The sequence below is a fragment of the Alosa alosa genome, chromosome 14 (assembly GCF_017589495.1).
Source record: "Alosa alosa isolate M-15738 ecotype Scorff River chromosome 14, AALO_Geno_1.1, whole genome shotgun sequence".
NCBI lineage: Eukaryota > Metazoa > Chordata > Actinopteri > Clupeiformes > Clupeidae > Alosa > Alosa alosa.
The window spans coordinates 17479798-17506349 of NC_063202.1; the positions used below are offsets into that span (position 1 = coordinate 17479798).

Consider the following 26552-nt stretch of genomic DNA (forward strand, 5'->3'; position numbering starts at 1 on the left):
TGTAATGTAATGTAATGTAATGTAATGTAATAATAGTGACTTTAATACCCTTGCCCTCCATGTTATATTCCTATAATAACAATAGTATTCACAAAGTCACAAGTTGCGCCAGCATAGTGGCTTAGGAGCTGTAGTATGCAGTAGCCTGAAACGTTGTGGGTTCAATTCCCTGCTTCCACTGTTGTGCCCTTGAGCAAATTAACAAATGGTTTTAACTAACTCTGCTGTCATGGTGTAATGTAACAGGCTAATGTAAAAGTTCGCTCTAAATAAAACATATCTTCAAAGAAAAACATACCATGACCTAAAGTCTAAAATTAACATTAAAATCACAAATTTCACCTGTATGGAAATATGATCCTTAAAAGGATATAAAACAGACACAAGGTGTAATACTAAATAACAAAGACCTCCTGAACCCTCTACCTCGAGCAGCGGAGAGAAATCTAGCAACAATTACCATGAAGTGGTTTCACACCTGTCTGAGGGAGATGCACTGAAATTCTCTTCAGATGCTTTTAGGAATATGGCTGAATTCCTTCTAAACAAGGGCAATATTTTTAGACTGTGAACAGCACTATAATGACACCACAGGGGAGAGAGACAGGGTGACAGCCACTCCAGTGAACTAAGGCATGTGGCTTCTACTCAACCCTGAAATAGACAGAACAGACTACCATCCACTCTGAGTGTTAAGATAGTAGAAAATAATGCCACTACTGGTTATGCCAAATAAAATATTTGACTATAGAGAGAACTGTACAAAGAGTATTCTTTGGGTGTGATTGCATTGGGAACAGAATACGTATCCATCTTGAACGATCTCCTGTGGACGTTAGCGGAACGTGATAAAACATTTGAAGTACATCCTCTGAAAACAGGCCCAGTGTAGGTTATTCCTTCACAAGTTGACACAGACAGCAGTCGGATGAAATCCTCTTGAAGTTGGGTTGACAAGGGCCCCCCCAATATCACCAGGTGAGCTTGTTTGATGAGTAGACAGACGTATCGCCGTTGGCAGCGGCGTTGTCCATACTGAGAGGGGAGGTGGTGAGGAAGTCACCTGCACTGCTGTCGAATCCCTTCAGCTGGTACTGGGGCTGGTGATCGGATGAAGAACCAAGAGCTGAAGGAGCAGAAGGGGCTGATGGCGTTGCCTCCGCTGGACCCTGCTCAAAGGAGAATAGAGGGGACACCTGTTAGTACTAGCATTATTATAATTTGATTAAAACAACAGTTCGGTCCGGTCAAAGTATTTATTCAGTAGTGATTGGACGAGACAAGCATTCCATGAGTCATCACGAGAGTCGATATCTCAGGACATTCCCTCCGGCCTCGTGTCTATGGCCGTGGCGTGGCAATATCTGCTACCAACACAACTCTCATTTGTGCCATACTGCTTCATCATGCAGATATGGTTGTTAATAAAAAAAGTTGTAAAAAAATAAGGGGCAATCCCCATTCTACTACAAAGATGATTTACTATAAATGTTTGTAAAGGTGGCCGTTTCAGTTGTGATCTTGTTTTCTGGGGCTCTGGTTCTTAACTGGTGTGCCGTGAGGCAAATTGAGGTGTGCCGTGGAAATTTGAGGAACCCAATGCATTTTTAATACAGGCTCATAGTCATGAAGTGATAGTTATAAAGTTGCCTAATATGCTATATATCTATTATGCAGCTCAGTCAACATCATGTGAGTATGCCGATAGCTGGGGTCTCAGCTTATGAAAGCTGTATAGAAAAAATATGTAAATGAACAGCCCAGTTATAGCCTCTTGTAATATATGTAACAGTAACCATAAATCGTTGTGCCTTGGCATTTTAATTTGACCTTTGGTGTGCCCCATCGCCCAAAAGGTTGAGCCTCTGGTCTGGGGGATAAGAAGTATTCATGATCATTGTGATTTAGTATTCATTCCCCTTACATTGGTTCCCATCAACTGAAAGATATATCATTCAATCAGTTGTTCTAGTCTGACTCAAAGTGTACCGGGACTGTCTTTTACAAACCCGTTCTAATTTGTCACAGCAATGAATGAATGTCCTGAGGAACTGTGTGTGTTTCTGGGCAATTTCACAGAAAATTGACTTTTTGTCACATCCATAACGCCAGTGAAATGCCTTGGCATTTGAATGATAATTCATTTTTTCTCATTTACATTCTTCAGCCAAAAATAGCAAATGCTGAAATTTCATATAATCATTCACATCATACCATACCATGACATTTTATTGGCGCTATGGATGTTACAAAAAATGTATTTTTCCATAGAATTGCCCTTCTCCATGCACGTCTCTTCCTTGCGGTGGCCGAGAAATGCAAAACAAATTTACATTTATGGGTGCATATTTACAAAGTCCGAGCACAAAATTACATTTGCAAATGTAAATTTGTTTTGCACTTCTCGACCACCGTACTTCCTTGTGTTACCACATGAACCACAAGGTGCAAGGTAAAGGCATGACCAATGCAAGGTAAATAGAGTAGGGCAATGAATATGCAATGGCTTGCACAGCAGTCCTGTTTAATATAAATTTAAAGACACATACCGTGTCAACAGGATGGGGTGTCACTGTCCTGTTGGTTGGCGCAGGTTCATCAATCTCAACAGCATTGTAAGGCTAAAACCACAACCACATTAAAGGTCAGGCAGACTGAAACAGACTGAAAATATTATTCTTGCCATTGGGCTCAAACAAACTCACCATGGGTTCAGAAGAGGCAGCTGCTGGGTTAGAGGTAGGGCTGCTTTTGGTGTTTTTACAGCAGCACTTCTTCACACAGACACTGAGCAGGATAACAAGCACTACAGGAATCAGTGCAAACAAATACACGTAGTAGGAGGTGGCAGAGTCTGTGGGGAGAGAAATGCACGGACAAAGAGGATAGGGTACAAGAGGTAAAGGGAGAGAGGCAGAAGTGCGTAAATACAGAGACTTGCTAATGAGGAGACACAGCACTCAAAGAATCCTGCATAGAAATGCATAGGGTTAATTCATAACGCCAACATGGCATTTCACTTGAATAGGATATTGGCTGCTTGGTAACTGGCCAAAGTGTGTTACCACCATGGCTGCCAAGACAGGAGGAATTGCCTACAAGGACTTTGGTAAATAGCCCAAAATACTATACAAACAAGTGCAATACATCAGCATTCAGTGTTCATATAGCAAGAAAGAAGTCAAAATTACGAATGTGATAACACAGATAGTATACTATAGAACATACATTGCCGTAGAAGCCACACAGCAAGCAGATTTCCTTGACCGTCAAAAATCTGGTATCTGCCTGCGTCACTCCTCTGCAAGTCGGTCACTGTAATGGCAGATCCTCCTGACCTGCTGGTCATCTTGATCCGACCATGAAAGTGGTCGGTTCCCTCTTCAGTGGCATACCCGTTGCTGATTACTGTGTATTTCTTGCCTTCTAGTGCGGTAAAATCCACCGACACTGAAGCCTTAGCTATTGGAACATAGATTTCAAGGTGATCTTCCTCATCCAAATTGAGATACTGTACATTAGCTGGACAGAGAATGCAGAAAAAGAAAGTTAAGATGAAAGAAAGGTAAAGAATGTGTCTTCATATCACTTAGTGTCCAACTATGCCCCTGACAATTGAGTTAATACATATATTAATTTATTCTACTACAACTGTATCTTAACTCTCCTGGTCCCTTCTCCTCACCTGTCACGATCACCTGTATTTTTGACAACTCTGCCAAATTCGTTTTACAGAATGTGTAAAATCCCCTGTCAGCATAGGTAATCTGTTGATACCAATAGGATTCCTGAATGTAACCCTTAGAAACATTGAATAAGGAGGAAGGCCATATTGTTGCTTTTCTCTGGTCAGATGCACGAACGAACTGTAGCATTACTGCCTCAGGGGGAACATTCAGTTTCAATTGGTTTCCAAAGACAACCACCTTTGGTTCAGCACAGTCTAAGAGAGGAAACAAATATATATTAGCAGTTTCACCTTACAGAATGAGGTCAAGAGAAACAAACTGAACACTATTCAAATTCAACATTTCCCATATTTAAAGGTCAAAAGCGATAGTTCACTTTACCTTTAATCACAAGTTTAAGGATAGTGTGGAATTTATTGTGATTTGACCAAGAGAAAATTCCTGTGTCTGACTCCCGCAGTTCGAAAATAAACAGTGTCTCATCCTTGAACATGTAATGAGAATCTGTTGGCTGGGTAAAAAATACAAGGGTCAACATCTGAGAAGATAACAAGCAGTATGTCTTCTGCTTTCCCTGGTCCTTTATTTAATTAACCTGTATGAGCCTACAAAATAATATGAACAGATAAGGTAATAACAAACTAGAAATCAAACAACAAATGCAGAAGGGTGAATAAAGGATACAAGAGAAAAAGGTAAAAAGGGAGATAAATGTAAGGTAAGAAAAGCCATCAACTCAATTCCTGTATCAGTATATACTGTAAGATCATTATTGTCACAGCCTACATCAATATACTGTACCTAAGTATACTAACTATAACAATACTAACACACTTGTGCTCACAGACAACTTACCTGTGTTTTGTTAAGAACCATCACCCTGGCTGAAGGACCAGACTGTGGGGTGAAGTATAAATCTGATGTTTTGGGATCATATTCAGGTGAGTGTGGTATATAGAAGGATGTTCCAGGGCACATTTCATATATTTGCATGGAAGCAGCTGCAGAATTCACAATTAAAAGTTGTTTAGGTCATTCAGGCCAAGTCACAAGGTATATGGACTGACCGGTGTTGTGTGCCTTCTGATCTGCACGTCCGACATTTACAAACAATTTATTTATTAAATATTGTAAGTGGCATTTCATATCACCGCCATGAGCATTAAACTGGATTTGACGCACAATAACAAAACCAATATAGTTTTGTAGTAATGCTATTTAGTTATCTGCATGAGCCATTACTCTCTGAACTACTTCATCTCTTCTTGAACAGCTATCCAATTTTAAGCCTACCAGAAATTAATATACAGGCAACACCCAGCAACCTGTTGTCCTGAGATATCTGAAATAAGTTGCCCTTGATCTGGGCGATGGATGGATGGATAGATGGATAGATAGATAGATAGATAGATAGTTTATTGATCCCCAAGGGGAAATTCAAGAATTGAACAGTGGTTAAAAGGTGCCATGTGTAAGAATTGAGGTAAAAATATCCAAAAAATGAGCTACACGCATCAAAAGAATGAGAAGAAATAAGGGCGATGAGGTCATAAAAAAAAATGACACGGTATAGTGCTGCAGAGATATCAACCTGAATTAGCATGCTAAATTACTAGCCACAGCCCGACAGGCATCATAATACCAGTTTCGGCCATGGGAGGCGGTATGCAGGCAACATAACCGCCAGCCAAACTGCAATACACGTTTGTCGGTTGTTACTCTAGGGTAGACCATTTCACTTTCTGGAGGTATACTTCCCCCATCTTTTATGGAATGTGGAGTATGAATTGATTTTTTGGCGGACATTACACATTTCACCTTTAAAGGGATATCGCCACCATTTGGGGAAATATGCCCATTTTCCACGTCCCCTCGAGTTAAACAATTGATTTTTTGCCTTTCTCCAGTTCATCCAGTCATTCTCTGAGTCTGGCGATACCACTTTTAGCTCCAGCCTATCATTGAATTGGATTAGACCATTAGCATTTCGCCCGCTATCATCATGCTTAAAAGTGACTAAACTAACAGTAATTTTTCGCTTTAAAACTTGTCTCATCTCAAGTTATGGCCACCTTACACCAAACAACTTTGAAAAGATTTGGGAAAGATTCTTAAAAGATTGTAGTCTTTTAACTAATGCCCCCCATTCAAGCTTTACTCAAGAGTCTTTGAAGAATCTTTCCCAAATCTTGTCAAAGTTGTTTGGTGTAAGGAGTTTTCACTTTCCTGAGCAATATGACAAGAGTAAAGTATATATATACACAATATATATTGTGATGTCTGACAACTCCTGCTGCTGTGGTGAGCACAACGCGTGCACGCGTAAGGAAACCAGTTGGTGTAGAAGCCGACAGGTGCAAACTGACTGACTGCATAATAAGAAAGCACATGCAAATTGACAATTTGAAAGTGAAATAGTTGGTGGCATAAGTCAGCGGCGTTAGTTTAACAGACATCCCAACCTGCAAAAAGCCATTTCAGGGAGGTACCCCCAAAAAAAAAAAAAAAAAATTATTAATAAAAATAATTACTTGTCTCTACTCAGCACACCAAATAAGGAAGGCCTATAGTTAGAAATTGTGATAATAAAGTAGATTTATGTAGCCTTGGCAAATAGCCATCTAGTAGGCTAGTCCTGAATAATATGCACATGAAATAACACTTGTTAAACTCACCTCAACATGTCTTTAGCAATCATTTAACCCGCCATGACAATGCTAAAGTCACTGTAGTCTGATGTGAAATGGGTCTTAAATGTTCCTATTTGGGGGACACTCTTCCTCTGCCATGACGCTCCTGCTCCTACTGAACTGAACTGAACTGAACTGAAACAGGCCAATCAGGATGCTCTCTGGCACACACGCACTACCTCTCTCTCTCTCTCCATCCCTGTCGTGTGCGCGCTACACTGAGATACACACACAATTTGAAGTTTCGGTCTTGTGTGCGTGCTCTTGATCGCTCGCTCTAGATTCCGGGAGATTTTATCTAATTTGCGGGCGTCAGGGAGCCGTTATCAATATGCGGGAGACTCCCGGAAGTTCCGGGAGACTTGGGATGTCTGGTTTAACCACATAATTAACATTTTGTTGACGTGTTGAATGGAAGTTAATGGGAGTCAATCGGTAAATAGCGGTGACCAAAGAATATTTCTCCGGCTAGCGAGACAGTGGTCTTTTGTAAGGGCGTTTCCGTCTCTGATAACAAAGATAATTTGTAACACAGGGAATGGTTGAAAGAGTTATACTTGCCGACACAGGCCACAGTGCAGATGAAGTGGAACAACCTGAACATCTGAAAAACATCAACAGACCACAGTGAATGCAGAGGCATGCAAGGCAGAACATAGAAATGGCTGTTATTTTCCCACACATAGAAAATAGAAAATAATGTTACTTACGATGATATGGTTCAAAGGCTAAAACGTTTGCTTTCAGATAGGTGCCCTTGAAAAAAAGTAGCCTAATTAAAAGTGAGCTATCGCCTGACTCCCTTGTATCCATAGGCTTCCAAGCATATCTCCTCCCTTGAGTTAGTCAACCAAATGTAGGATGCAGGATATTTCAGATCTTCTCCGCCCCTCAAACTAATGGGAGGAGTCGTTTGTCGAAGCGAAGAGGGAATGCCTGTAACCAAGAACGTGTTGGCGTAAACAGTTATCCGAATATTACTGAGTGCTCTGCTCTAAACAGCAGAATATATTAATTTATGTTATGGCGTGTTATGTTATGTTATGACTGTCGTCTATCTGCGCTTAGTACTTTATGCCGTGTAGCCATAGGCAACTCCAAACAGAACCGTGAGTAAGGTTTTAGTTTAATGTCACTACAGCTTAACCATTTATCTCTATAGGCCTAACATAATGCATTGCTGTCTTCTTAAAGTGTCTCCCCCTCTCTCTGGATATTTACAGATGATGTACGGCTTGCTTTCAGTCTTGGGTGTTCTATTGGGTGAGTAGCCTATAGTCAGAGAGGGTTAAAGCGGAGCTAGGATCTTTGCTATAGTATCCTAGGTAGAGTTGCGACAACTGCATTGACGCTAATGTTCCATTTTTCCCCAACAATGGCAGCTAATGGAAGCCTCAAATAGACCCCTTCGCAACTGCGGTGAAAACATAAACATTCGGGTGGGTGTGACGTCACTGGAGGCAGAAACAATCATTTGGATAGTGAGGCTGGCTATTTGAATAGTACTAGTGAGGCGGCTAAAATCAGACAGTAATCTAAAATCTTTTCTAAAATGTGTAACAATATAACACAGTATGTACATACACTCAGTGTACGTGATCGGGAGGATTATTTGAAAAAAAAAAATAAGGCTACATTATCAGATGGGACCATCCTGACAGACCTAATACCGTCAGTGATTGGAAAGAAGAGTGACAGGCATCAGTTGAATGGCCGGACATTATTGAAAAACCGAGTGTCTACAGTAAGGAGAAGCTGAGGGTGTATAAATCATTGAATGCATATAACTATCCCCTAAATGGTTATGTCCAAGACTTACAATAGACCTACAATGACGTATCGGATGAGTTTTGTGTTTGCTGAACCGACATTTTACCGAGCCAGTGCCAATGTCACAAGGCAAAGATGATCGCAAAAACGTGCTAATTACCGACCATTTCGTTTGAAAATTCTAAAACAACAATGTTTTTTAATACTTCAAAATAACATTTTATAAATGAACCTCACATTTTTCAGTAGCCATAGGTGTGTAGATTTGAAAAAAATCTAGTTTGTTTCTTACCGGGGCTGCCTGAAATACTGTCTAATTTTGTTTACCATGCTCGGAGTTTAGTGCTGGGCCTTACACAGTAGTAGTAGGCCTAGCTAGTAGCCTAATCAAGGATCTTTGGTTTAGCTCTTCGAGTCACGGTAAAATATAATTTTTGGTACATAGCTAATTTAGATACACTTATGGTGTGGGCGCTTGGGTTTCTTTAGGAATCCGCCGTCTTGGTTTGTATAGAAATGAATATTAAGTGACATATAGGCTACACGGCTTGGGTTATCGTGAGTCAAACGAACAACTACGTTCTCACTGGAAACTAGCCTACTTATTTCAAATTTAACCGATGACTTTTTCGGTTCTGGCACCCGACAGAACAGCAAAATCAGACCATGATAATCTTTAGCCTCCCAAATATGACTGTTGGTTTAGCTTCCCAGCTGAGGTGATGGTTTGTAGGGATGTGACGCTCGAAGCTGACGTTTCGAAACAGTGTCGAGCATCCGAAACGCAAGTGTTTCGAACAGTGTTTCGAAGTGTGGTTCAAAACGCCCATGTCACGTGACCATGGCTTAGTGAGGCTTCGTGGTGTTTCAATTTGGTTTGGACAGGTGGCACACTTGCTGCGCGAGCCAATTACCCGAGTAAACACCTGTTTGATCTAAATTACAAAGTCCCAGAATGCTTAAAAGTCATTCAAACACATCCTATCTTTGTGGGTTTTTTGTGAGGAGAGAGATTTTGAGAGATATAGCGACATAGAGACATATAAAGATATAGCGATTTATAGTGCACTTGTGATTGATAGGTTAGTGATATAGATTAATTGACAGGCTAGACAGACAGTGAGCGATAGTTTAGATAGATATAGTCTAGTGACGTTAATATTTAGATAGTAGCAGAAGTAAAAAAAATATATGACTGATGCCTTTATTTCAAGAACAGCTGACCCTTTGAAATACTGGCAGGAGAGGAGAGTGGTTTATCCAAACCTAACTGTGATGGCAAAAAAATATATTTGTGCATGCCAGCAACAAGTGTGCCTTGTGAAAGATTTTTTTCCAAGGCTGGGGAGGTTTATTCAAAAACAAGAAACAGATTAAATGCCAAGACGGCAGAACAACTGTTATAATAAAAATGTATGTTGACATACATTTTTTTCCCATGTTGTACCTGATTAGTCTAACCTGCTTCACATGTATCCTTTATTTCCCTACAACATGTTCCAAAAAAAAACCCTGGGCCATAAGCATAGCCTACATTTTAAAACCATTGTAGCATTTTCCTCTCCAGCATATTCCAAAGGATAATGTACTATGAAACTGAAATAACAAAACATCTAACTGGCAGATATAAAAATGTTCTAGTTACTGAACGCATATACTAGTCTGAAATTTCTAAGCACCAGCAGGGAGTCGAACACCGGCCGCTCCGGCCGAATGCAAGTGTGTTAACCACTGAACCACGTGGCTGTGAACGAAATCTTGCGTTCCATGTTGGCTATTTATATTCTTCGTCTGAAGCAGTTGTGCTTCACGGTCAAAATGTGATGTTAGCAAAACTGGCCACTAGATGTCACCATGGAGTTACGTGTGTCGGATTGTTTCGAAACCTCGACACATTCCGGCGCAATTGCTTCGAACGTTTCGTTGTTTCACAAAGCCTCGTTCTGCCCATCCCTAATGGTTTGTTTTGCCTCCAGTGAACGTAATGACGTAGGCTGAGAAGGTACCTTTAGTTCCCGGAAGTTAACAATTATTAACAGCAGTGCAGTTACTTAAGCAATATAGCACGAGTGAGAGTGGGGTTGGTCATGGATATTCCCACGGGTGTTGTTCGGCCGTAGCCACGAGGCCGAGGCCGAGTGGCAGGCAACAACAGCCGTGGGAATATCCATGACCAATCCCACGATCATGAGTGCTATATTGCTTTTATACAACAATTCTACCACAAACTAAATAATCTGAAAACACCCCAATATTGTTTACAAATGTTAATTTCGACATCGTTCTTACGCATCAAAAAACAGTTCCCTTTTCAATAGACAGCGTCTTGGTTGCTAGGTAACCAACATTCCAGATCCCTCTTTACGGGTCTTTGTGGTTTACGTGTCTTCTTGAAAGAAATGTTGAAAGTCGGGCTGAAATCACATTCATATCTAGCTTTGCTGCATGCATGTTACAAGGACACTGGGCCATGTTATGTAAGGGACATGGTACTGCAAAAAAACGGAAACATAGCCTACATTGCAGAATCACTCAACTTTATTAATTTATGGTGAATAAATGTTACACTACTGTGCACAGCCCCATATGTTTTTTCTGACACGATGCTAGCATCGTTAGCAGCGGTTAGCTAACTATGCTAACGTTAGTTATCTACAAGTCTCCTCCAAGTGACAATCATATTAAAGGCCCTACACAATGCTGGCAATGCTGAGAACAATTAGCATCCTCATTTATCTTACTTACATTGAGTGGACTGTGTAGCTTAATCCACAGATGTGGTGAAGCACTGTTTCGTTATGGTTTGCTAAGGAGTAACCCATTGCTTAAAATAGTGGAGAGCTGGGATGAGAACATTGTGTCAAATCTTCGTGATTGTATCGCTGGAGTGATTTATTATTAGCTGTGCAAAGTCTGAGTTGAAATGTCCAGGGATATTCCAACTCATGGAACGTCTCTCGGCCAATCAGAAACAAATAAATAGTTCCATAGAACCCAATTGTTGTATAAAGCAGTATAGACTGTTTGTAGCCAACATTTCAGACTCAGATTTACATTCCTTTGCCTCATCCGAATAATAATAATAATAATAATAATAATAACAGTAATAGTAGTAAAGTAGTATAGTAGGCTATCAATAGCCTAATTATAATAATAAACGATTTATGTATCGACTATGACTTCTGCTGCTCAGTCTTTATCTACTGAGCCCCAGATATGTCTTTGGGGAAAAAAAATAATAAATTGTGGCCACGAAATAGCAATTCGTTCCCACAAAATAATAAGTTGTGGCCACAAAATAGCAATTCGTTCCCACAAAGTAGCCTACTAATTTGTGGCCACGAAATATTAATTCGTTCCCACGAAATAGTAATTTGTGGCCACGAAATATGTAGCCTATTATCTAACGTGCACTGGACAGCTGGGTGAGCAAATCGAGCGCCAGTAGAAGCCTGTAGTGTCTTTTCTCATCACTCCCCACCAGCTCTCAATTCTCTGGTTTGCAGTAGGGTAGGCCTACAACCGGGACGATTGAAACGGGGGACGAATGAAACATTCTTGTTTTCTCCGAGTGCAACGATGATAGACAGACATCCTTTGGACAAAACATAGAGCATGTTAACCTCCGTTGATCAGCCAAATGCCTTCCTGTTACGTCCTGTTATCACGGAGTTACAGGCGATAAACGATTTCTGATGGTCACAAGTTTACTTCATTAGCGGTTTATTATTTTTTTGATTATTAAAAAGTGTTTTTCATTTAAAGGTTTGACTTCATGCTTATTCAGTAGAGCAGTTAGTGCTCTCCCCAATCCCAGACGTTCACATTGCATGTTTGTTTGTAATGGATGCAAAACAGCCTATAATGCTAAATATCTATGGGGGGACGATTGAAACGCCTATTTGTCCCGACCAGGCAGTAAACCCCATTTATTCTAAGTCAATGCACACATATCTGTGTTTATACTATATTTTATGCAGGTGAGACATGGAAAAACAGTTTTAGAAAGATGCAAATATATTTGGGGCTATCAGGTAGGGGGTCGAGTTTTGCCATGTTAACCTATGGAGACTGACGGCCTGTGGGTCATGAAGGGCACTTATGTGTGTGTGGATGGATGTGTGGTGGCTTTAACCACATAAAAACAGAGTGAAATAACATTTTGTACTATAGAAACATTATATAATTCGAAACATGCATTATTCTAGCTATATTAATGGCATAGTGCATGCTATTTCCATAACCGCGAAATACGCCCATCACCATGACGGCAATGTTAACAGACATGAACCAAGACATATAGCCCAGCAGCAATCTATCTAAAATAACACATACTTGAAGTACCATTCATGGTATGTTGTCAAATATTGAAGTTGTGGGAAGTTTACATAATTTAAGCTGTATGTTTCATTCGTCCCCCATGCTGTTTCATTTGTCCCAGCCAGGAGGGACGAATGAAACATAACGCACGTTCGACTTCTCAAATAACTAATAATAATAATAAGAGCTGTAAATGCAACTGTATTTGACAGAGGACAGATGTAGGTTGCTAGTGACAAAATATTAACTTTCAGTGTTTTACAATGTCTTTGTAAATTACGTTTCATTCAATTCATTCATTTCATTCAAGTGTTTCATTTGTCCCGGTTCTCCATCAGCCTCGGCGTTGCTCCTGACCGTCCATCTATCTCGCACAGGTCCTCGGGTCACGCACCTATGCGACGACACGACGTTTTACAAAAGATAGAAGTGCCCGATATATGATTTCATCAGCGGGTATTATGCAAATAATAACTAAGAAATGGAACAGTGATGGGTGTGTGGGTAGAAGGTGAGATGAGATGAGGATGGGGAAAAAGTGAGAGTGAGGGGAGGGGGGGAATGAAGATTCACCTCCAGCTATCTGATGCATGTTTTAATGGAAATGTTCACGTCGCCTTTATAAAAAAACACAAACAGAGAGACACGCGTTCAAGTCGTATTCACGGTGCAGCGACCTGGCTCTTAATAGTCTGTGGAGATGCCTCTCGCTAATAATGAATCCCTCCAATGCCAGGCTTTTCAAAATGTCTTTGTATTTCATTCCCAGCCTAAAATAGCACTCTACCATATCCCTGTTGTGTGACAGCGACTGTTCCTGTTTGAGGAGTTGCGCTTGATTTTCTCATCCAGCTGTCCAGTGCACAGCCTATAGGCCTACCTATTTCGTGGCCACAAATTACTATTTCGTGGGAACGAATTTATATTTCGTGGCCACAAATTACCTATTTCGTGGGAACGAATTAATATTTCGTGGACACAAATTAGTACTTTGTGGGAACGAATTGCTATTTTGTGGCCACAACTTATTATTTTGTGGGAACGAATTGCTATTTCGTGGCCACAACTTATTTTTTTTTCCCTCCATGACATATCCGGGGCTCCATATTTATCAGTTCCTCATCAAATAAATTAAAAGAGGCTAAAAGCCCAATAAATGTGCCACACGTAATAGCCGAATATAAGATAACCCTTTGCCTATCCCATTTCAATTAAGCAGCACTACACCACCACGAAGAGGTGGACGCAAATCTAACATGTGAACGCTTTATAACACATATATGTTCATTCGTTTTCAACTGCATCGGAGTTGAAGAAGAAATGAAAGTTGCTTAGCGTTGTGGCTCTGAGTGCGTTGGGAATGCGTCGACTATGCAAGCCCCCGCCCTCAACGCCGGTGACTGCTATGTTACGATCTAAACTTAAGTAACGGACAATCTAAGTGAAATGATTGAGGAAAAAGAGGACGCACAAATAACAAGTGAACGTTTTAAAACATTGTCATCCCGTGTCAATTTGTTTTCGCGATGTATACAGTTTTATATTGTTGAAACCTAGGTCTGTGGTAAGGCATGGAAGTTCCACAGTGAAACTGTATAACCTGAACAATATTTTGCCGTCTATCTGAAGTTGTCACATCATGGAAGTCTTCTTGCACTCTGTTAAACATATTAAAATGAATAATTAATAGACTAACAGACTGCAAGAAGTCATACATTTGTTAATTATTGATGTTATCGATGAGTAGGCCCCTACAGTCATTTTTATATAATAGCCTACATAATATTTCTACTATATACATAAATATAGTGTATATATAGAACATATGTTATTTATCATTTATCATCATTTTTATATAATAGCCTACATAATATTTCTACTATATACATAAATATATAGTGTATATAGAACATATGTTATTTATCATATGTTGATTTTTTAATGTTTAATTTTCAATAAATCGTGTGAAGTTTACAAGTGTTGTGCCTCCTCTTACTAGTATGATTTTTAGCATGCCTAATAAGGATAATACGATAGCATATCGGCCCAAAAAATCGGCAGGTCACATCGGCCATCGGCTGACTCCGACCGCTAAAAATCGGTATCGACATCGGCTTTAGAAAAACCCAAATCGGTCGGTCTCTAATCTGGACTCGTGACTACAACCTGACTACGCACAATAAATTTGGTGATGTTTCAGGAATGCATATGGGTGGGGGGTTATTGGGGTGTGTGGGAGAGGAGGTTAATCTGTGTATGTGTGTGTATGGGACAGGGGGTTAATTGGGTGTGTGTATAATGTAACAACATTGGGTTGCCATGACAACTCCTGCTCAACTGCTTGGCCCCCTCATTGCTGCTTGCAGCTATATTTAGTATTTAGTTTTGTTAGTTTTTCTTATCTCCTACTGTCTCTATTGTACAGTGGAGTTTGGTTATATGTTTATACTTATACTTATATTTACCATTTCTGCTGTAAGTGCATGTTGTGTGTGATGTCTGTATGCTACTGAGACCCCCTGAATTTCCCCTTGGGGATCAATAAAGTATCTATCTATCTATCTATCTATCTATTTTCATTTCTGAGCAAAGGAACTACTCATCCCATAAACCACCACGCCTCACTGAATTATAAGCAAGAATGAAACGGGCGAATATTGCCATTTGAATACCAGCAACAGCACGCAAACCCTTTCCTCCAAACAGTGATTTTTGTATAGTGAATGTGCAGTTAATCAAAGTTATTTCAGGAGTAATCGTGTAAATATAGTGTATTTTATATTGTGTGTGTGAAAGCGGTTAATGTTAATGTTAGCAACATGGTGCAGTGCTGTACCTGACTGTAGTGGTGTGCGATACTGTAAAATCTGGTTTCGATCCAATACCAATTAAATATAGGGCCAGTATTGCCGATACCGATACCAATACTGATATTTGTGACTAAAAGCAGTTTATATACTTTTATATAGGGGAGAACAGTGTGTCATGATTTATGACATGAATAAAACATCAATATACTAAATTTGAATAAATTTCTATGACTAATGATTTTATGATTTCCACTGTTAATAGTTTACAAACATTTCAGCAACATAACATTGCAAAGCGGGCATGCAAAATGTGAAAGGAATGGTGTTTGCATGACTGTAGACTAGCCCTTGGTGAAACAGGAACATTTTGAACAAATTAAGAGATATTGAAAGTGAACTAAAATTAAAGTATCGATCCCATCACGCTGGTATCGATCCGATACCAATACCAATGTTGGTATCGATACTATCGATATTTGGATCGATATGCCCACCCCTACCTGACTGTCATCCTATGCTGTACTGCTTAGTCGGGCTGATGCATGGACCGGTGCATGGTCTGCTCTTGGACCACCATATTCAGTTTATTAATTTGCCGTGAATTATTACACAAAATGTTCATTAAATGCACAAAGAAGTATTCCTAGGTTAATGATTGATATGAATCATACAGTATGAAGGCTACAGTAGCCTAGCTAATGTTATCTAGCAGCACGTTACCAATCTCCCTGCTTAACTCACCACAACTTTGTAGGTCTTGTCCCTCATGCTGGCCCTTACAAAACCCACAAGCTGACTCTCGGACACACAACAGTCAATAATGTGACCCGATTTAAAGTGGCTTTCACACCTTTGGACATTCACTAAAACATAATATATTTCATACCTGTGTTGCAGCATGTAGGCTAATGTTAGCTGACATACAATGTCGGAAATGCTAAAGGTTAGCTTGTCGGCTACCTGAAAAGTTTGAGTGTTTAAACTAACATTTACAGTGGTCTATTTGATAGTGTATTGGCCCTGACTAAGTTTGTGTGATGTATAAACCACAATCCTTGTTGATACCAATATTCGTCTAGAAAGTTTTTAATCACATTAAGATTCTCGCCATAGGCAGTAAAAGACTCTGCCATCTTTGTCAATAATTTTCGTTGAGAAAGTTTCAATCTATGACCATAACGGCCTTTCCACCAATCAGAGACATCACTGTGGGATTGTGGGATTGTTCAGGATTTTGGGTAATGAAGTACTTATCCAAGAGATCGCGATTAAAAGACATTTATCTAAAAACAAGGTTAGTGCCCCATGAACTTTTGGCGTCTATATGAGCATATACAATCACTTAGTACAGCCGGAGCTGGTTTTAAGTCTACCACGTGCAGTTAAGTTTTTATGGCTTATACCGCAATTGTCAATAGAGAAATTGCATTGAATTTTTACTTCTGGCATCGGCTGTGGGCGGGACTGTGATGCTGTATATTAGGGGTTTGCACGGCGTGTCATCAGATCTGGACATCGCCATATTGGAGATACTCGCCTCATTAGAAAGCATTAGGCACTGAAGTAAATCCCTAACATCGTCAAGGAAAATGGTTAATTATTGCCGTGTTTTAGGTTGTACCAATAGGTCAGACTGAGAAAAACATCTGGTGTAGGTATCGACTTCCAAAAGTTATTAAAAAACCAGGGAGAAGGGACAAGGGATCAGAGGAAGGGGGTCACGTATAACAGGTGGCCGTTATCCCTTACTTGTCAGAGTAATTACATTCAAAACCATACCTTCATATTACATTACAATTTATAAATGAACGAAGTTTAAAAAGAAAAACACAATATATCAGAGGGATTGCACAAATAATTAGTAAGAAAAAGCAAGATTTCTACCGTAATTTCCTGTTAAATTAAATATTTCATGGTGCTATTGCGCTGCACGGCCACCAGATGACGCCTTTTCCCTGCTTGCTTTTCCCAAAAAAGGCTCAAAAAATACCCTGGAAATCCAGAGTTCTCGCGAGAGCACAATGGAATCGTCTCTGCAAGACACTCTGGCAAAGAGCAATGATGCACGTTACTTTTTCCCCTTGCATTCCGGGGAACCAGCTAAACTGATAAAGACAGCGCTGCAACGTTGGAGGACAGTACACATTGGTCGTAGTGTTATCCGATTGCGTTGAAGTCCGAAATCATTCAGAGTAAACATGGTCTAGTGTTACCAATTGCATGCAGTGAGATTTTTTATTCTTGTTGCCGCCCCTCGAGTTGGGCCATTACATTGCTCTTTGCCAGACCCTTAATCTTTCTAGATTATCAGGGTCTGGCTTTTCCAGGCTACTCGAAAAAGGCAGTGTGCAGTGAAATGCCGCCATCTAGTGGCTTGAAATATGTAATGTGGCCCATTACATTTATTAGAGAAGAAGCGACCGTCGAATAATCTTGTACTTCCTTGTCAATTATTTGTGTAATCCATCTGATATATGTTGTTTTTCTTCGTTCCTTAATTAATTGTGGAGTATCACTAAGGTACGTTTTGAAATGTAATTACTCTCGACATTAAACGACCGCAAATTTAGGCAATGGGCACAGTCTAGGGGCTAACACTTTGCATAACATTTTTCCTCACTGCTTAAGCCAAATTCTGTTATTCCTGCTCTATAGATGTTGTACCAAAATGTAATTTATTATCAAAGTGAAATGGTTGCTGGCATAAGTCAGTGGCGTTAATTTAACCACATATTGACGTTTTGTTTAGCCTACATGTATTCAATGTAAGTCAATGGGAGGTGGAAATCGGCCAATAGCTGTGACCAAAGATTATTTCTCCGGATGACTTGACAATGGTCTAAGCGAGTAGGCTAGCTATATCAGAGACTTTCTAATAAGGAGACACAGCACTCAAAAAATCCTCCATAGAAATGCATGGGGCCGTTATCTACACATATCCCACCCCTTCCTCGGCAAAACGTCGACATGTGAATACATTGAGCCAATCATGTGGTGTGATGTGAATACATTGAGCCAATCATATGGTGTGTTGTGAAGACATCGTGGCAATCATTTGTTGTGAACTCGCTGCTGGAGCAAGATTGGTGTCGTGAAGCCTTGCGCACACACATTTCTGCCGAATAGGATGCCCGATGAGTGCCCAAAAAGCGTTGCAATATGGCCGCCAAGTGGAGGGACTTGCCTAAAAGGACTTTGGCTATATTAAGGGCCTATCACATTGTAGCCTACACGGTATGCGCTGCGCTCGCCGCTAGGTTGCCCTTGGTTGAGGTAATGTCCCAAAGAGGCTTCCTCCGATTCACTTGGCGAGTGCACGGCAGCTGTGCACACCTGTCAATTTTCATTTACGCACCCACACAGATCAGAGGATTGTCCGGATCGAGAGAGGTGTCTGAATGGACACTCCCAGATGCCACTCTAAATTTGATTCACTATCTCTGCCACTGATTTACTGATGATTGACATCTCATTGCGCGTCTGTTGAAAGAAGCGTGGAGAGGACATTAACAGTAGACTTTCCACTGCTGGGTAGCCTACGTTAGGCTACACTAATATGGGATTGTCAACGTTACTCAACGACATTACACTGACAACTAGTCTTCTTGTGCCTCTTCAAAAATAGTTTTTTATTAGCCTACGTTGAACCTACACATTTTCTCCATGTTTTCTTATGTAAGAGTGAATGGGGAAGGCAAACGATCACATGGGGTCTCACCCTGCTGCCACTTCCTATGTGTTCCTATGTGGCCTATGTGTTCCCAAACATTTGTGAGAATAGGCCTACTGAAAAGACCAATCAGCTATTACTATACTTATTAACGTTATGAATATTCAAAAAATATTTTGAATATCTGGGATTGTTTTTCATTTTGGATATCTGAAATTTTATGACTAGCAATAATTGGATCCTTGGTAATGGGAGTTGAAATGACAGTTGTCGATAGAAAGAATGATGCACTGGAAACTTAAAGACCCATACAAATGAACAGCAAAAGTGATTATTTACTGGATATCTCAAAAAATGAAAATTCTGTGTATGAAATAATGAAATCACTGAGTTGAACTGACCCAGCTGCTGGGTAGATAACACATCTGGTAAAGAAGACGAGGGGCCACTGTCCTCAATCACTAGCTCAGATGCTGGATAGCAGAAACCAACCCAACATGAATTCAAATGAGTAAATATAAATGACCCAAGCACCTCGAACAACATTTTTTTTATAGAGTGCAAGAGTAATGCTGTGGATATGTGCAATGTTCATTTTGACTAAGAGAAACTGAATTACTGCAATACACATCAGGTCCAGCTGCGTATGCTTGCCAAAGTGTGTTGGGCTTTCAATTTCACATATTATCGACGCTATCTTCCTCCATACTGTAGGTGTCATTTCAGATCAATGTAATTTAATGGAGAATTCTGGCAATTTTTCACATAGACCTCTGTTTCTCGAGGGTCCTGCGAGTACTGTCGCACGAAAAACAAAAAGTCAGTTTTACGTAGCTCGAGCTGCTAGGCAGCTACAGTGCTACACTCTGGAGGCATGAACATGGAGGCTCATTAACATGCTCCCAAAATGTAGCACTGTAGCTGGCTGGCCGCTCTAGCTGTTGGTAGAACTAATTGTTTTTTTCTTTTCGTGCCGACAGTACTTGGTGACCTATCTACAATACAGTTATTAACAATCATAATTTCATTTTCAGTATCCATAATGTCATTTTGATTGCCTGAACTGTGTTTAATTCGTCAGAATGTATGAATATACAATTTGTATTGTATTATTATAACTAGTATAAACAACACTAGTAAAAATGTTACAGTTCTCTTAAGATAATCTGATCTGTTTTACTCTACAGGAATTGCCCCAGGAGGTAAGGAACCAGTGGTTTCCCCCAGTCTGCTGACTTGGATAATCAAGAAGTATTTATAACTTATTTATTTGAGGTCTTATATGACAATAACACCATGAATCTCTTTTTCTACTTTCTTTCTCTTGCAGTGGACTGTCGCACAGAGGTGAAACAAGTATGTCCTGGATCGCCATTTTATTTTAAACTTGAAGATTCACTGAAAAGTCAGCACATAAACTTGTACTTCGTCCAAAACTGGTCGGAGAGGAAAATTGCAACGGGTACACAGGTAATAGGGGAGATGCAGGGTTTCCCTTTTCCCTATTTCACATTTACCAGTCTGTGGCGGGCCACCACAAGATCAACACGGGCCGCCACACAATAAATCTCTATGTTGTACTATTTAAATCAGATAAAATCCTTTAGCAGCACTTTTCAGGCACGCAGCCTTTCCTTGCCCCGCCCCACTCTCTCTCGTAAAGGACCCGCCACCCCTCCTCTACATGCACATTTAGCATAACATTAACAATTGTTCAAGGATTGTTGTTGGCACATAGAAGCATTGCATTGAAGACAACAGGTTAAATTGCTATTAATTCCACTTAGCATCATGACTATGGTTCTTGAATTTCCCCTGGGGATCAATAAAGTATCTATCTATCTATCTATCTATCTCTATCTATCTATCATGCTGCACACATTTGTTCAAAACTGCTGCATTCAAGTTAACTCTGCTAAGGTCTTATCACAACATAGTAAATTGTGGAGACCGAACTAAGTTAAGTTATGCAAGCAAGCCGTATGTCTAAGCAAACGTTAGAATATTGTTTGGATGTCGAGCTTAGCAAGCTTAGTTACAGCTGCTTGTCAATATCTCAATATCTCACTATGTCAATATCTCAATATTCATTTTCTTGATTCTGACACTGAATGTTTGCAAAATCCCAAAGTATTTTCTAAGACTCGAAAGGGCTTGTCCCAAGGAATAGAAGTACAAACCTTTATTTTAACTAATTCCATTTAAAAAAACATTAAGAATTGCATCCATACTGAGGGACTGTTAAAACGGCAAGCTTTCCTCCCTCACGAACGTCTTAAAGTGACAGGCACTCAATTAGACCTACACACCACCAAGATAGTGTTAAAGGGCCCTATTGTGACAGTCTAAAATGCATGGTCACTGGCGAAAAGCTTATTTAAATTTAGTGGGATGTCCAGTCCACATAGGAAGTGTTTTAATAATCAAACGTCGGGTGGATGGCGCAACAAGTCGTTCTTTGGTTTTTCAATCAGTCGTGGGTGTATTTTGGGCTTAACATAATTTAAACCAATGAGAATGACATCGGTCATTCCCTTTAACAGCTCAGTGCAATTTTAAACAGCTCATCGGTATTTTCATAGTCAGTGGCGCATTTGAAGGAATCTGCTTGCATGTTATGGTTATGGTTATGGATTTAGCAGACGCCTTTGTCCAAAGCAACATACAAATACAAAACAACATAATATTTAAAATTGAACAGGGAACAGATTAGAATGTTGGTCAAACTATAATAAGGAGAATAGTAATAATAAACAACAATATCAATTCAATCAACAGCCTAATAAAATAAGCAATGAAAAGTAGGGAAAAAGCAATTATAAAACAATAATGTCCATTCAATCAATAATATAAAAACAATGAGATGGTAAGACTACATAAAGGAGAATATCAATAATAAACAATGATGTCAAATTAATCAACAGCCTAATGAAAATAAAACAATATTATACAAACCATAACACATAAGAAGCGCTTAAACAACTAAGTGCATGTTTAACAGGAATGTCTTTAGACCCCTCTTAAACGACCCAAAACTACCACAGGAACGGAGAGCACTGGGCAACTCATTCCACCAACATGGAACCACAGAGGAATAGAGTCTTGCATGTGAGACCGTATTGAACAGTTATTCCACTAAAGCAGGGATTCCCAAACTGTGGTATGCGTACCACCGGTGGTCCAAGGGTGGTACGCGAGCTGCCACTAGGGGTTACACAAGATGAAAAGGGCAATGTCGGAAAGGTGTTAAAAATGATTAATTAATTAATAATCTAATTAATTCATAAATAATAAATAATTTTGAATCGGGTTATAATGATATGGAAACGCGAAATTAAAGGAAATCATTTGTAAACTATAATAGGCTATGTTTTCATAAAAAAATAAGCTACCAACAATGCACGTGATTTCCTGTGGGCAGCCAGAATATCTGGCGCGTAGAAGGCTACGCAATCATGGAAAACTGACTTAAAAACAGGGACACTGTCCAAAAGGCCTAAAGCGATTGAAGAGAAAAAGAGGGAGAGAAATAGAGCAGGAGGATGTACAAGGTGGTCCGCGGGAAAAAAAAGTTTGGGAACCGCTGCACTAAAGCATGCTTTACTAAAACCTAGTATCGTATAGACACACATTTGCACTATTATTTGAACTCATTGGCAAAGTGAAACTAACTTCACCCTGGTGTCAGTCAACAACAAAACAGTAAATACAAGTTAATTACTTTCACTATTGCCTGACAATGGGTTACCATAGAAAACATAGCCTTGGAAAATGCAACACTTACCCCAATAATGTTCGAACGACTGAATAAAAAATGCTTATCCTGCAGAGGAGTTGCTTACATCTCGTGACGGTGCGTACTGTGCTTCAATTTTGCCTCTCCGTCATTACAAATTTGCAAATGATGGTGAATAATTACTCATTATGAGATGAGTAATTATTCACCATCACCACAATTATTCCGTAATATCTTTATTCTAATTATGTTTCCCATTGTAATCATGTAATCTGTAATGTTTTGCATGGATGTGTGCATTTGTGGATGATAGAAGCACGGTGCGCACCTGTGCACCTGTCTATATCACTGTTGAATAAGGTTGCCAACCGTCACGAATTGTGCGGGACATCCCGTATTTTGGATGATTTTGATTTGTCCCGTCAGGGACAGCTCCAGTCCCGATTTTCAATCACAGCTCATCGGCCTTGTTAACTTGTCAATAGTAGGCTACTGTAAACGCACCTGGAACAAAGTGTCCAGTGCCGCCGCAACCACGCGCATCTCGCACTGTGCACACGGCACCTAGGGACAGAAGGGGCATCACAATTTAGCCAGAGAAGCTTTACTGCAAACTGCTTTTCACTCTTCTTAGATAAAGATTACAATGTAAAAATGCAGCAACAGCATCTTGCATAACGATGATACCTTTTGGGTCCTCTCAGTCTTCATTAGCCTATGCACCAGATCTAACTTGAACGTTATGCTACTCATTTTAATTGGGAACGAGAGGGTGCAAGTTTCCAGCTGGCTTGTCATTTTTTGATTTCACCTTTTTAATATAAGAAACTTTTAAAAGAAAATCATGAGAACAACAAAAACAATGTGAGGAGATTGCGGAGTTATCTGGTTCAGACTAGGCTACTGACCATTTATAAAATGTGAAGGCACTTTGACATAGGCTGGAGGCACTGTGATTTGGACTGTGATAAAATATGAAGAGTGGTCTTTGCCTTTGTGTAATGGAATTGAATTGGTGAGTCTTAATAATCCGTTTCCCTTAAGCCTTTACATGAATAGGCTTTGCGGCAAAGGGATGGATTACTGCACGGGCCTACCGGGCACAAGCCCAGGGGCCCAAGTGGTCAGGGGGCCCTGAAGCCCAAGCCTTTGCATGGAATCATTGCCTCAATATCAACAAATCAGGATGTACTGTAGGCTATAAATCCGATTGAATTTAGTATTGGCCATCCCCAAAATGCACCAGAATACAGAAAATCACATCAAACAAATTAAACATTTTCTGGGGGAGGACACCCCAAACCCCCCTCCCACATATACGACAATTAGTGGGGGACCCTTAATACATCTGGGCCCAGGGGCCCGAAAGTTCATAATCCGCCCAGGGCTTTGCCAATTGAAACACTTTCCACTCAGATAGCTAGGTGACTATCGGTTCATAATTCACTTTTAATTGCAAACAGAAAATATCAAGCTAGCATCATTACATGCTTCTATTTCCACAGGAATGAAGTTTGTTTACACCAACTTAATATACTTATCATTGTCAATATTGTGCTATAGGCCTAAATGTGGCACAATGTTAAGTGTCCCTCATTTGGGGTTGAGGAAGTTGGCAACTCTACTGTTGATAATGCACTAGACTCAATCTCAATTCTCTGTTTTATCCCTTCCCCTACACTTTCATCTTACCCCTAGCCCTTGTCACTCAAAACCGAGTGGCAAGACATGGGGTGAAAATATTCTCTTTGGAAATGAGACACCACTAGCCATAAGGAAGAGCTGGGATGATTGAAACACTTGAATAAAAGTAATTTACAGAAATCGTACCACACTGACAACTATTTTGTCACTAGCAACCTACATCTGTCTTCTGTCAAATAGGCTACCATTGCATTTTCAGCTCTGAATAAAACCGTTCTGGAATTATTTCAACAAAAGTGGATCGTGCCTGTTCGTTCGTAGGCTACCTGCTGGTCCAAATGAATGAAACAGGGATGGGGGACAAAATAAACATGCAGTTTGCTATGTAAACGTCCCACAACTTCTTCAACTATTTTACAACATATCCAAATGGTCGTTAGCCTACTTGACATCAGAAGCAATCGCTACCTTCTGGGAGGCTTTGGAGACCTACATGAGCATTACCAATGGACTTGAGCCGTAGTAGCCTACAGGCCAATGTAGGCTATTTGCTGTTAAAATTAATAAATGGATAAACTGATAAATTAGGCTCACTGTTGTGTCTTCGTTTAGCCTAATGAAACTTAGTCTAGCGTAAAGTGTTAAATAAGCAAAAATGCCATGTCAAACAGTGCTTGGGGTAGCCTGTATAGCCTAGACTGACGTCGATGGCAAAGCATTCTGCTGTGGGGAATTATTTGCTATGGTAGCCTATGGCATGGCCATTGTATTCAAATATACTGTAGATATGTTCAACATAGGCTGAAAGTTGTTTTACGTGCCTTCTCCCAAAAATCGGCAAAGTTTTAGTTATTAATCTCTAAAGTAATGAGTCAAAATCACAAACAACTTCAGGCAGCGCTCTCTTCCACCATATAGCCTGGCCCAGGTAGATGGTGTTCTCCCCCCCGGTGCTCGTGGTTCAGTTCAGCCACAAGCGCAAAAAAGGAAAATTAGAAAATTGACGCATCATTTAAATTTTTAACTTCTGAACAGAAACTGTTCTCTGTGCTCAATTGAAACTGTGCTCAATTGAAAATCAAAATAAGCAACAATAACCCATTTACTGTGACGTCCTAAAGAATGGATAACGGATTTTTAAGCCTATTTTTATATTTTTTAATGTGAATTCTGCAAATAGAACATAGCACTGCAAAGCGTTACACGGACCAATTAGACCTACTCACCACCGATTTTTAATGTGACAGGACAGTGAAGAATGACAGGAAGCGAGTGGGAGAGAGAGTCGGGGTGGGATCCAGAGAGGACCACGGGGCGGTAATCGAACCCGAGTCGCCGGCTTATAGTGCAGGTGCCCTAGCCAGTTGTGCCACAGCTGGGGCTCTCGCCACCAATATTGACATCAAAGAATGGTGAAATGGTTTAGCTCCATATGGCCTATGCTATTAAGCACTATTTGAACTCATAGGCAAAGTAAAACTAACTGCCTGAAAAAGCAGAAGAGTTGTTTGGGACTGGTTGCTAAAGGCTGCTTACATCTCGTGATAGTGCGACTTTAGCTGTGCTTTATATGCACCTTTTGCTATAGATAGTGATAATAATGATCTTTAGAGGGTGTAAGATATTGATTTTTGGATCATGCGCCAGACCACACCTTATGTCGTTAATTACCAGACCCCTGGGCGCAAGGTTTACTAAAAGTGGAGCATATGGCGAGAAATTCATCAATTTATTGGGTGTAAGATCAGAACAAGCCTTGCGTCGAGCTTTGCGCCGGGTGTATGATAGGGCCCTCAGTGTTACTGTAAAACAGTATACATTGATGGGAAAAAAAACAGGATATCTGCCCACTACATGATTGACAAAAAGTGTATTAAGTAATAGCTCCATCACATTTAAATGCAATGTAAGGATTTATCTTAATAATGTTTCTATATGTTCAGTTGTTGATGTATGATGCAATATTATTGATTTATTTTTAAATCTTTGTATGTTTTGGCCACACATGACAAAGAATTTAGGGGGGGGGGCATCAGTGACAAATGGAGTATGTTTCTTTTCTTCCAGAGTTTAGACCCCCAGTATCCATTTAAGGACAATGAACCGTATATACCCGAGGTAATGAAAAGGCATGAAGGGGAATATTATTGGGCAGTAAGGAATGTACGTTTGAAGCTTAATCACATCAGATTAATTGTTAAAGGTGAGTATATTGTAACACCA

At 40.0% G+C, this 26552-nt stretch overlaps 2 protein-coding genes across 6 annotated transcripts in view; one reads left to right on the forward strand and one right to left on the reverse strand.

Annotated features, from left to right (window-relative positions):
• On the reverse strand, positions 1 to 7225 carry LOC125307436. Its single transcript, XM_048263415.1, has 9 exons — positions 7090 to 7225; positions 6941 to 6983; positions 4545 to 4690; positions 4071 to 4200; positions 3686 to 3943; positions 3229 to 3522; positions 2706 to 2854; positions 2550 to 2621; positions 1 to 1169 (listed from the first exon to the last, which is right to left on the reverse strand). The coding sequence occupies exons 2-9, from the start codon at positions 6981 to 6983 to the stop codon at positions 972 to 974; spliced, it is 1290 nt and encodes a 429-aa protein (XP_048119372.1). The 5' UTR covers positions 7090 to 7225; the 3' UTR covers positions 1 to 971.
• Positions 7226 to 7308: 83 nt separating this feature from the next.
• Positions 7309 to 26552, forward strand: part of LOC125307434 — a 28492-nt gene continuing 9248 nt past the window's right edge. For 4 of the 5 annotated variants that reach the window (XM_048263409.1, XM_048263410.1, XM_048263411.1 and 1 more), the window contains exons 1-5: positions 7309 to 7488; positions 7603 to 7642; positions 20137 to 20151; positions 20280 to 20419; positions 26397 to 26532. In XM_048263409.1, coding sequence (XP_048119366.1) covers positions 7603 to 7642; positions 20137 to 20151; positions 20280 to 20419; positions 26397 to 26532 — 331 coding nt within the window. In that variant the 5' untranslated portion in view covers positions 7309 to 7488. The remainder of the gene's footprint in view (positions 7489 to 7602; positions 7643 to 20136; positions 20152 to 20279; positions 20420 to 26396; positions 26533 to 26552) is intronic. The other variant, XM_048263414.1, reaches the window with a different exon arrangement.

Excerpts from the sequence above, each read along its gene's own strand:
- LOC125307436 (XM_048263415.1), bottom strand. The coding sequence starts at position 6,983 with ATGTTCAGGTTGTTCCACTTCATCTGCACTGTGGCCTGTGTCG. Across the intron at positions 2,855-3,228 it reads TGTGTGGCTTCTACGGCAAT|ACTCTGCCACCTCCTACTAC; the intron begins GTATGTTCTATA and ends CTCTCCCCACAG. Across the intron at positions 1,170-2,549 it reads CACCCCATCCTGTTGACACG|GGTCCAGCGGAGGCAACGCC; the intron begins GTATGTGTCTTT and ends TCCTTTGAGCAG.